The sequence below is a fragment of the Cyprinus carpio genome, chromosome B22 (assembly GCF_018340385.1).
Source record: "Cyprinus carpio isolate SPL01 chromosome B22, ASM1834038v1, whole genome shotgun sequence".
NCBI classification, from domain to species: Eukaryota; Metazoa; Chordata; class Actinopteri; order Cypriniformes; family Cyprinidae; genus Cyprinus; species Cyprinus carpio.
Genome location: NC_056618.1, coordinates 34,924,533 through 34,937,232, shown reverse-complemented (window position 1 = coordinate 34,937,232; position 12,700 = coordinate 34,924,533). Strand labels below are relative to the sequence as shown.

Genomic DNA, 12,700 nt, shown 5'->3' with positions numbered 1-12,700 from the left:
ATTTTGCACCAGTCTTACGGCGATTGTTAAAAATTCATACGATCGCATTTGTACGTTTTTGTATGATTTGTTTACAACCCACCAAGGGTTAGATTTAGGGGTGGACCCTCATACTTATTCTTTTTCAATTTTTTTTTCTTTCAAATCAAATCGTACAAATTCATTCTGAATCGCAAACTCAAGATATAGTTATGTTTTCTCATGCACACTCAATGGCTAGCAGTTGGAGAACACCCATGCACAGTGAGGGTCACTTCACTTCCCGCATCCCAACAGAAGATGGTGTTCACAGCACTTTCAGCATACCCAGTTTCTGAATTCACAAGTTCCGAATTCAAGTGGATTATATTTGTGGAGTATTGTAAGTAATAGTAAATTAATGTATAGGGGTCGGTTTCAAAAAGACACAGTCTCATGGAAGTTATCAGCTACATTTGCTACGTTTTACCAAAATAGTAGAAATTTTTATATTTGTATGCTTTTGTACAATCTGTTTATGCCAAACTGAGCGTTAGGTTTTGGGATGGACTTGCATGATTAAGTGTTTTTTCAAAAAAATGTATACTTCTGTACAAATCAAATCATACAAATTCATACGAAACCGCATAAAATAGTTATGTTTTCTCATAAGATCAGGTTGCATTCAGAATGAAGAGTATTTGAATCTAGTACTGTATGTGTTTTTAAGAAATTGTTCAAAAAAAAAAAAAAAAAAAAAAAAAAAAAACAAAGAATCAAGTCTGTTTTGTATTATTTTAGGCTCGGTACCATAAAACAAAAACTAGTTGTTTAAGACTAAGTAATAAAGTGTTTCATTTAGTAATTACTTAAAGTATGTGCATATGACATGAAGACTATCTGCTATTTCTGTATAACAGTACGTAGAGCAGTCTGTTGATCAGAGGCCCTGAATGAGGTTTAACTGGTATTTCTGAGGGGGTCAAATGCTGATTTAATGAAAAAAGCCTCCCAGCCAGCAGATCTGAAGGCTTTTAAAGCTGTATTAGATTTGTTGACTGTCATACATGGGGCGTTCTGTAGCATGTTTTGCGTGTAGCTTGCTCTGTCCTGTGACATGGGCCGCCACTCTTACTCTGTCAGTACCTTAAACGATTTCCAAATGTGCTTTCTTTGTTTGGCTTTTTTTCTTCCCAAATCCTGATTTGTGATGAAATGGAAAAAAAGGTGTGCCTCAGCTTTGTTGGCAGCCGAGAAACAGATTCCTTTGAAAAGGGGGGATGGAGGGATGAGAACAAGATGAAAGAGTTTAGAGGGAGAAATATTCCTTCCAGCACTGCATACAGTAGACTGAAACTATCTCAGCATATAGAGTTACATACTATGAAGTTGAGATGTTGTCTCCATTCACAGGAAGTAAAGATATTTAACAAAAACTCCTAATGTTTTCCTTTTTACCTTGTTGTAAATAATAGTAAATAAAATGCAACTTTTCCTTTTCAGTGTGAAGGTATCTCACATCATGACTAGGGGGGAAGCAGCGGTGATAATGTCTCACTGCGCTTGTGTGGATGTGAATAAAGCTGCTCAGCCTGACATAATGATGTGTTTTTAAGCCAACCTGCTACACTCGTTCAAATGGCTGCTTTTCTGTAAACTCAACCACTCATTTCTCTGGTGCACAATCTTCCGGAGACTCAACCGCTCAGGTTTTTTTTTTTATATGGCCGTGTCATCCATTTTGGCCCACCAGGAACTAGTACAAGTTCAACAGACGCATAATAGAAAGCCATGACTCAGACCCTGTGCCTATAATCCCACAATTCCTTGTGCTTCCTCTGTCCCTGGATGGAGTTTTTTTTTTTTTTTTCAGCCTCTAGGAACTTGAGAGGCAACAGATTTCCTGTATTCTTAGTTTAGACCAACTTGAGCCTTCACCTGTTGTATGTTCGCAGTAATTCATGGTGGGGCCCCCTTCAAAACTAAGGGATTATGGGTAATTGACACTCTAATGCAGGAGTGCATTATTAGAACAATACAGTTTTGTTGAATGCTTTCCATAGCTTTTTTCCCCCTCGCTTACAACAACAATTGCCATATTGCATCACACTCTAGAGTTTTAAAGGCAGCTGTGACTGCTTTTTTTAGCTTGTAAGAAATTGAGCCCAGTATGAATGTATCATCTAGTCAGTGATGAGATGCTTATTTTTATTGTATTAAAACATACAAAATGCATTTCATTCATACAATGACATAATATATATATTATTTGATGACGGTGTTTTAAATTTCTGAATAAAAATTCAATTTAATCTAATTTTAATTGAACTGGAGGCTCTTGTCCTCCAAAACAAATTCATATGGTCTAGCATGCAGAAATGAATAAAATAATAATAATAATAATAATAATAATAATAATAATAATAATAATAATAATAATAATAATAATTTTTAAACATTAAAATATGTCACAGAGAGGTCTCTTATGATGTCAGATCGTTTTTCTTTTTATGACAAGGCAAGGATAGTTAAGGTTGTAAAATGTGTCATATGGTGCAACTCCGCAGTAACTTTTTTTATTATTATTAACTATTTATTATTCAATATAATTTAAGTAAAAAAAGAAAACTTGTTGCCTTGAAAAATATTAAGAAATGTTATTAGAATTATGATTAAGATTTAAACACAATGTATTCAGTGTGTAAAGAAAAATTTATTTATTTTTCTTGATGGTTGCACCACATGACATTATAAAAAGAGTAAACACTTGTAAATTGTATAAATGTTTTCACAACTGTATGAATCCACTATGAATACAAACTGGATTTTATTCATTTAGATTTAATTGAATTTATTTATATTATATTATGTCAAATTGAATACTACTTTGTGTCTCTGGTTTTTTTCTTGATGGTTGCACCACATGACATTATAAAAAGAGTTATTAAATTTAAACTTGTAAATTGTATAAATGTTTTCACAAAAGTATGAATCCACTATGAATACAAACTGGATTTTATTCATTTAATTTAATTTATTTATATTATCTTATGTAAAATTGAATACTGCTTTGTGACTCTGGTTACATCAACTGAAAAGGAAAGTATTTTTGGTAATTACATTTTGATAATAGATAAATCTCACACAAACTACCAAGCTTCAGAACAAATGCACATAAATCGATCCTTTGGGGGTACGACAGCTTGTTACTGGGGCAGTAACTTTAAAACAGACAACTTTGTGCCTTTTTTACCCTTAAAAGATGCATTTTAGTAATATGTACCCTTAAGATATTACTATGTACCTTTTAGTGGTAAATAAAGTATAAAGCTGTCCCTTTAAGGGTACCTCTTAATGTGTAATTTTTGCACATTTAAGCAAACCAAAAAGTAGCTCAGTAAATAAAGCACACTTCTCTGGTCATCACTCTGGAGTGTGGGTCAGGCTGCTGGCTGATCTCTAGCTGTTGTACTGTTGCTGAACAGGACAGTTGCCCGAGGGTTGGGAGCAGGCCGTCACCCCTCAGGGAGAAACATACTTCATTGACCACAAAACCCAAAGCACCTCATGGCTGGACCCACGGGTGGGTGAGTACTCCCTTCTAGCGTTCCTGGAGTCCTATCAGCCCAATAGCTTGATATAATTATGTAAATTGTCCACCTCCCACTCCAATCCCACAATCTCATTCCTGATTTGATCCGTTTCCCACACTGCCACTAATCTGAACATGCACTATGATGAAATGGCATGAGAGTGTTGCTCTAGTGCTGTGACTAGCATGTGTCTACACTGAAGGTGAAATCATCCAGAGATGATGCTAATACCTCTTGTTTGTAATTGTCTGTTAACTAAAATAATCAGTGATCATTTTACTTATAAAAACGTAACGATCCTTGACAGTAGGGGTGGGCAATATACCGGTAGAAATTTGTCAACCGGTAGAGATTTTCGACTATCTCTATCGCGGCTATACGTTCAAGATGTTGCTGTGCTACGTGGTCATGAAGATTTATCATTTGCATGTGTTTTTAAGCATTGCGGTTTAAAAAAACAGTGAAACAATCAGCAGTGAAAAAAAACTGTCTGAGAGACTGTTTCTGAGTTATTTTTGCCGCTTTATAGGCCTTGAAAGGTTAAATGCACACATGCATGTGTTAAAATGCGCATCTTTGCAAGTATTCTCGTCAACACAGTAACAGCTGAGAAAGAAAATGCATTTGTAACAGTATATTGGATCCGGGCAGCTCTTAAAGTGACAGCAGTCTGTCATTCATGTTAATCAAACAACAAAAGAGAGACAATCTCTCCCTGCTCTTGACTTAATTACTTTTGTAACTTTTTTTTTTTTTTGCATGTACCATTTCTTTTTTTCTATTTTTAGTTTAGTCTATATAGTTTTTTTGTTTGTTTGTTTGTTTGTTTGTTTGTGATTTTGACACTTAACACAAAAAAAAATAAATCATGTAATGAAAAAAAAAAAAGGTCTAATCACCAACCCCTAAAATCAAAAAACAATAACTATATTGTGATATATATCGTTACATGAAATAAAATGACTCATATTGTGATTATATCGCCCACCCCTACTTGACAGACATTAACATGACCATTTTCAAGGACAATGAAAATTCTGTCATCATTTACTCAACCTCATGTGGTTACTGTATGACTTTTAATTCTTCTGTGAAACACAGTCAAAGATATTTTGAAGACCTGTTTAATCCATACAGTGGAAGTCAATGGGGTCCAAAACACTGGACCGCATTCATTTTCACTGTATTGGCAAAAAATAAAAAAAAATAAAAAAAAATCATAGAAGTCCGGAATGGTGTGAAGGTTTGTAAATGTGGACCGAATTTTCATTTTCCAAAAGATACTAAAGATTTTTGTAATGGTGCCGGTGACTAATAACAGATAGTCTGATCCAATTTTGTGAATTTAATTTTTATTTATTTATTTTTGTGTGTGAAATGTTCAAAATGGTTGACTGAAGCAAAAAGGAAATATATATATATATATATATATATATATATATATATATATATATAAATATATATATATATATATATATATATATATATAAATTTTATATAGTATATTTTTCATATATTTTGCTTCTACAAATTAGTAAATTTTTAATACAGTACATGAAGACTACTCCTAATTTGCATGCTATCTATCCTATGTAGTATAATAGAACAGGACTGGTGCATCCCATAATAGTGCACTGAAAAACTATAAGAGTTGTCTGGATGGTGTACTACTTTTGGTGGATTTTTCGGGGGACACTGACCAGTGAACTATGTGTTGTAACTTTAGTTTGACAATTTGGGGGGATCATTGGAATTGAGTTTCAATCTATTTTGTTTATAATAATGGACATTAGTTGCTGTCATGATATTAGATTTTCACTACATGATGATCATGGCCATAATAACTTACAATAACAAAATCATCGCAATAGACCCAGTGTTTTCTTATTTTCTGCTTTATGATGAGTGCAAAAGGTGCAATAGCAATACCTACTATGCTGGAGTTTCAACCAGATCACTCATGTTGGATTATCTGCGAAATTATTTATAAGTGTAGTATTATATATAACAGTTATTGTGAATACTGAACAGATTACAGAAGGTTCAGTCACATGTAAAATAGTCCATATCCTTTGCTGTCTTTATGAGAAAATATTTAGCTCTTCATCATAAAAAGCACAAATAAATGTAAGTGGAGCGAGATATGAGGTCTTTCAGCCAATGCTTCGGTTATGAGCTCTTGTTGGGACAGGATGTTCTTTAATGTCTCACAGATTTTTGGGACTGGACATTTTCCTTTGCTTTTTTCCTGTCGTTTTTGCTGACCCTGCTGGACAGCTGATGCCGTTTCTGGGAAATCAATGAAACAAGAAGCTCTTTGTTGGTGTGGCTTTAGCAACTCAATCGACCGATCTCTCTCTCTTTCTCTCCTTCACGAACCCTGTCCGCTGCGCATGTGTTTTCTATCATGGCGGGTGTTGTGACACTCAGATGTCAGGGGGCCCAAAGGCTGGAAGCCAGAGTGTGTCCGGTTGAAGCTCTTTACATCTGGAGCTGCAGCACACACTGGAATAGATCGTAACCGAGAGTCAGTGCTGCTTCCCACCTGTTGGACTGTGTTGAACTCAGACAGTGAACGCCATGAACTTTGACCTCTAGAGGAACAACACTTAAAAGTGAATCTCACAGACCCTCAAAAACATGTCTGGGTCATATTTAGCCCCAGAATCAATCAAAAGATTTTGGGCTTTTCTTGGGACCACTAATATTTGCACTGAGACAACAAATAATGGATACATTTTTACAGTAATTCAGTTTTATACAAAGTGTTTTAACAGAATTTACTCAGAAATTAAAATTCTGTCGTTGTCTACTCACCTTACTAGTTCATCCTTGAAACACAAATGGAGATATTTTGATGAAACCTGAGAGATTTGTGTTGTTCCACTGTAAGACCATTCCACCAAAACATTCAAGCTTTAAAAAGTTAACAAAGACATTAAAAGCAGTCCATGTAAACGTAGTGATTTAGTCCAAGTCTTCTGAATATAATTAACAGATTTTAAACATTGATCAACACATATCTATAGAGCACATCAAATATGGTAAACAGAAACAACTTTAAACACTTGACACGCGAGAACAAACATCACTGGTTCTTCTGCATCAAGAAAGCACATTTTGGTAGCATGTACTTTCAGTGAACAGAACTCAGAATATCTTTATTTGTGTTTGGAGGTCTTATATGTTTAGAATTAAGTGACGGTGAGCAATTGATGACAGTTTTCATGCTTGGGTGAACTAACCCTTGAACTGTCATGGAAAATAATGTTACAGTGCAAAATATCTTATTGGTAGTAAAAATAGTTGATGACTTCAGTGACAGGACTGAGATCTGAACTAGCGAATGTCTGCTCTTCATCTGACCATATAAGGCCGTCTCTGCTTCACTTCAACTGCTCGGTTGCCAAATCCTCCACCCCATCCATAAAACTGATCCTTTGAAGATCTTTTTGATGTCAATAAATGTTTGCAAATCTTATAAAGAAAGCAAACCGTGATAATCCTCGGCTCCTGCCTGGTTATGATTATGGGGTTTAGTAGAGTTTAGTTGCTGACTTCTTTACCTGATGCAGATTTGTTTAGTTTTGAGTGATAAAACATGAGTTGGTGGTATCTCTTGACATTTTGACCCGGTTTATCATTTACCACACTTCGATAGTTAATGTGTTGTCTTCCTGTTCACTAGACAGTTGATAGCCTGGAAATGTCTTTAGCAAGCCTGAAGAACCACTGCATTTAGTCTAACAAGGAAATTGGTTAAGTGCCAGTTTGAAACCGTTCTCTTGTGCATTATGTAACCCTCTCCAACAGAAATCCATTTATAGTAGAACTGTGATACACAGAGGGTGATGGGCTTCAACTTTTTCCACCCGATAAGTTTGATTGAGTCTTTTGCACATTTGAGAAGATGTGGGTCCTGTGCAGATATGTTTAAGACATACTTGAACGTTGGGGATTTGAACTAACTACAAGTATGCTACTTTAAATCATGTGACATGCTGAGGAGAGGTGTGCTCTTGCTTATGACATTACTTATTTGCTTAGACATAATTTAGGTCTGACAGACAATAAAACGAGCAAACATTTTTTTTTTTTTATGTTGAGTGAGAGACCTGAAAGTTACAGAGACTTGGGTATGTGCTCTTTTGACTCTTGTTAACACTCTTGTAAGATTCACATTTACAAGTACGTGCATTTACAGTAACGTAAGGTAACAATTGACCAAAGTGTACTTTGGTTTTATATGTATGCTAGACTGCACATACTTGTAAAACAAGACTGTTAAATAAAGTGCTACCAAATTTTGAATATTAGAAGTTTAGTGGACAGTCAAATAACATGTGGAATAACATAAGGGTAAGCACAATGTAAGAATTAATATATTGTATCAAATTCTTTTTCATAAAGTAAGTGCACTTTTAAAAATAAAGGCTCCAAAATGGTGTTTTCATAGCGATGCCATAGAAGAACCTTTTTTTTTTTAGTGAACAGTTCTTAAAAGATCAATTTTATGCATTTTAATAATCTAAACAACATTTTTTTCTTCTATAAAGAAACTTTTCTGCTGTAGAAAGTAATTCACAAAATAAAATTTATTCACCAAAAATAAAAAAATAAAAACTTCTTCCAAAAATTTGGGACCAAATTTAATTTTCACTTGTTAAGGTTTGCACCAAACAGAACAGAATACAAACTTTGTCTTAAGGTTGTTGAATCCTTTCCAGCCACCTGATCATTGGTTATTTTTAAATAAGCTGCGCAATAATTAATCCAAGAGTAGTACGAGCTGCTGCCGTGATCCGGAGAGCAGAAAGACTGTGCTTTCTTTGTGCCGTATCTCACGACTCTTTCAGCCCACATCTGGCTTTTACAGGAATGTTTTGTCCATGTGAAAGTGGTTTACCCGACAGATAAACACCCCGCACACACAGATACACACACGTGCTCCATATGGTCAGGAGTCGCCAGCGCTCTTCACAGTTCATTTCTTCCTGTGTGCGGTGAGAAGATTATCATCATGAGACTGGTTGAGTTTGAACTGAAGTAAAGCATGTGAATCTTATTGTGCTATTGTGAAACTCTGCCTGGGTCCTTGAAGCAAAAGCAAAGTTTCTTATCGGTCTGTTCCTCTTAGGCGTTCTTTACACTGAAACAGAACAGCTTTTCACAAACCAGAACTCTGGCTTCATCCAGAGATAAATGAAATCACAGTAGAATACAGAAATTATTGTAAACAATTTACAAAAATGTTCATTTTGAGTTAAACTAAATGATATAAAACTCATTCTTCTGTAATCTAAAAGAGGCCCACCCTAGTGTTCAACAATGTGAACGACACTGCTACCTGGACGTTAGCCAATCACAACAGAGCATATTTACATATTGAAATCTGAAAGAGACAATACAGTTCAAATAAAATAAATTCCAATCAACTAAATTAAATAAAAGCAAATTGATCAAAATTCACAGTGAAGGCTATTACATTCAAAATCTATTTCAAATAAATGCCGTTCTTCTGAATTTTCTATTCATTAAATAATCCTGAAAACATTTAGCACGGTTTCCCTGAAAATATTAAGCAGCACAACTATTTTCAACATTGATAATATTAAGATTGATTAAAAGTAAATCAGCATATTAGAATGATTTCTGAGGGACCATGACTGGAATAATACGGGTAGAATCTGAGTCTATGTTTACACTAGTGTGTTTTCATTTTAAAAAGCATAAGTTTCGCTACGTTTACGCCTGTTGTTTACACTACTCCGGCTTGTTCAACCCTCAAAAACAGAGACTTTTAAAAGCGCATGTATTAGTTTGAAAACTCCCCAGTCGCAATTCAGTGTAAACGGACCAAAACGGAGACTTATGAAAATGACAGCTCTGCATATCCTTGATGACCATGTAAATGAGAACATCATGCTCATTGTTGCACCTGCATAAATGGTCATGTGACGTGCATTTGTATAGTGTGGACGGAGATCGTTTCTGGAATCCAGTGATAACACCAGTGTAGACGAAGATTGTTTTCGTTTCAAAACAGCGTGTAAACACTAGTGTAAACAGGGCCAGAAATGTGGCTTTGTCATTACAAGAATATATTATGTTTATCTTCAAATAGAAATCAGTTGTTTTAACTGTTTAAATTTAAATTTAAAAAAAAAATGTGTTCACACCAAGGACGATAGCTATTAGGGCTGGGACAATAAATCAATCACACCAAGGACGATAGCTATTAGGGCTGGGACAATAAATCAATGCATCGTAAATCAAGAAATGATTCTGCATTGATACTGAGATTTTCCGAAGGCATCACAATTCTTTCTTAAATTGATTTAACAGCAGATTGCAGTTTTAGCTTTAGAAAATAGTCATATTCTGCCTGCTTCCAGTTCCTTACACACGCACCACTTGAACCTAAAATAATCATTCATAAAGTTCAAAAAGGTTGAAGCGAATTAAAAGGATGTTCACAGTGGGCTGTGTTTACATTAATCTCGCATCATAAAAACTGATGTGCAAGTACATTTAAACAGTTATGCTCTTCTTTGTGAGCATTTGAGTGTGTGTTTAAAAACTAGCCTAGAGCGCCATCTGCTGTTAAAAACTAAGCTCAGAATCGATTCGAGACAGAATCACGATGCGAAAATCTCAAAATCGATCCACGAATCACGATGCATCGATTTATTGTCCCAAGCCTAAGAACTATAAAGATAACGAAAAATACATAGTTCTAAAATCATTTTCTATGCTAAAGAACAGAAGAGTCCACACCACACATCTAAAAATAAAAACACAAAAAAAAAATATATCTTTAAAAACACTCACAAAACTTTTTTTCCTGCTGATAAACGATACAAGCATTGAAAGCCAATCAGAATCCATCCTGCTTCAACGAGCTCGAGAATTTAAAGAGGCAGATGAGGGTGAACTTATAATAAACAGACAATATTGGTGCATGTGGACGCTAATATAGTTATCTTTATAGCTATCATTCTTGGTGTGAACAGGGCTTAAGAGCTCAGTCTTACCGACCCCAAACTTTTGAACAGTAGTGTTATGAGCAAAAGCATCCAGTATAATTGTTTGGCTCAGACAGAAGATAGAAATTTGTCACGAAAACGAAAATCTGACTTGTCTTTTGTACAGCTAACATTAAAAGTGGACTTACTTGATTTGCCTGTTGTCGGTGGCCACACTGAAGCCATTTTAAGACAGACAGACTTTTTTTTTTGTAGGACTGGGAAGAGATTTCTTGGTAAACACTTTTCCGTGCTGCGTTCTGGCCAGCTGTAATTGAGTCATTGTGTTTGTGTGTCGTCTTTGTTTAACCTGTTTTTCCTCAGACAACCAGAAACAAAGCCAATTTTCTAAACACTATGATTTGTCATTTTAGTATGATGATTAGAACTTGGATTAATGAATCTGTCTGGTTTCGTACAGACAGACTTTTAAGTATGTGCATATAGCCTGGCTATTTGTTAAAGAACAACCGATTTAGATAGAAACGTCCTTCTAACTGACATCAAAAACAACCAACAACTACAAAAAATAATACAATTAAAATGATGGTTTCTGTCCATCCACAAGTAACAAGTACAACTCAGAATATAAAGTTTCTCTCATTGTAGATGCCTGATTCTTCGTAAATGAAACCAGCCAATCAGCTTAGAGCTTGCCGGATGGAGAAAGTTATTGAATTCTGCTCAGATGAGTGAGGGCTGTGTCTGAGTGTGTTTGTCGTGTATTTGTGGCAGTGCTGAGCCAGCAGGCCCATCAGCAGCACCTCCAGCAGCAGCAGCAGCAGCAGCAGCAGCAGGTTCAGGGCCCCCAGCAGCAGAGCTCTCAGCCCATGATGAGCATGAGCAGCCCCATGAGCGCCCAGCAGCACCAGCAGAAGATGAGGCTCCAGCGCATCCAGATGGAGCGAGAACGCATCCAGAGGAGACAGGAGGAGCTCCTGAGACAGGTGAGTGTCTGCTGGAGAAACAGTCCACCAGAACTATGACAGCAAATATAGCATAAAGGGCAAAACAGACATACAAATAACAGGATTTCTGACAGCTGACAGACAAAACATTTTAATCCAAACATTAAAAAAATTATTCTTTTCATGCTGCAGTGAAGAATCATTTATGTTTCTTGAACTCCAGCAGCAACGCCAGCATGCTCTTAAAAGGTGATTTTAGGGGAAAATATATATTTTTTTAAATTTAATAATTCCAGTAAATTCCAGTAATTCCAGTAAAAAAATGCTCTGAAAATTTTAACTTTGACAAACATCAAAATAAAGTGTGCATAGAACTAGTGCTTTATTATGTATATATATACACACACATGCATGTCTTTATTTAAGAAAAATATGTTATGTTTATATATTCAATATATTTTTATATAATATACATTATATGAATATACATATATGCATGTAAATATGTGTAAATATTTTCAAAATATATGCACGCATGTGTGTGTGTGTATTTATATATACATAATAAATATACACAGTACGCACACATAATATGTAAACAAAAACTTTTATTTTGGATGCAATTAATCACAATTAATGTTTTGACAGCACTAATAAGAACATTTTTATATTTGATGAAATGTTAGCTTACAACCTAAAGAATTTTAAAAAAGTAAAAGAAAAAAAATAAGAAAAAAAGAAATACTGCCTTGTCAACTAACTGAAATAAGCAAAGTTTAAGTTGCATTACTAAAATAACTAATAATAGACAGAAGCTTTAAATAGGAAAAAAAGCTTATAAAAATTATAAAAGTACAACAAAATGACTAAACTGTAAATTAAAAACTGAAAATATAAAAGTTAATTCAAACTAATAATTTAAAATGATTAATAGTAATAATTGTTGTTGTTTGTAATTAAATGTGTAAATAAAATGTGTATAAGAAGTTTTCCTAAAAGAGAGTCATGGAGTCATGAAAAATAGGACTTGTAACACAAGAGCCAGCTTAAAAAAACAAACGTCTTGTGTGAAGTTTGACGCCATCTAGTGTTACAGAAGCTGTGGCTGCCCTCAGCAAGCGACATAAATCAAAGTTCAGGTTTATAGAAATGATTCAAAGGAGAACACATCAGTCCAGCAGCTGACAGACCTCACGCAGCTTGTGTTTATATGAAA

General features: G+C 34.9%; 1 protein-coding gene across 2 annotated transcripts in view; it reads left to right on the top strand.

Moving 5' to 3' along the window:
- Nucleotides 1–12,700, top strand: part of wwtr1 (WW domain containing transcription regulator 1) — a 49,881-nt gene that overhangs the window by 30,038 nt on the left and 7,143 nt on the right. For both annotated transcript variants that reach the window (XM_042748882.1, XM_042748881.1), the window contains exon 3: nucleotides 11,312–11,523. In XM_042748882.1, coding sequence (XP_042604816.1) covers nucleotides 11,312–11,523 — 212 coding nt within the window. The remainder of the gene's footprint in view (nucleotides 1–11,311; nucleotides 11,524–12,700) is intronic.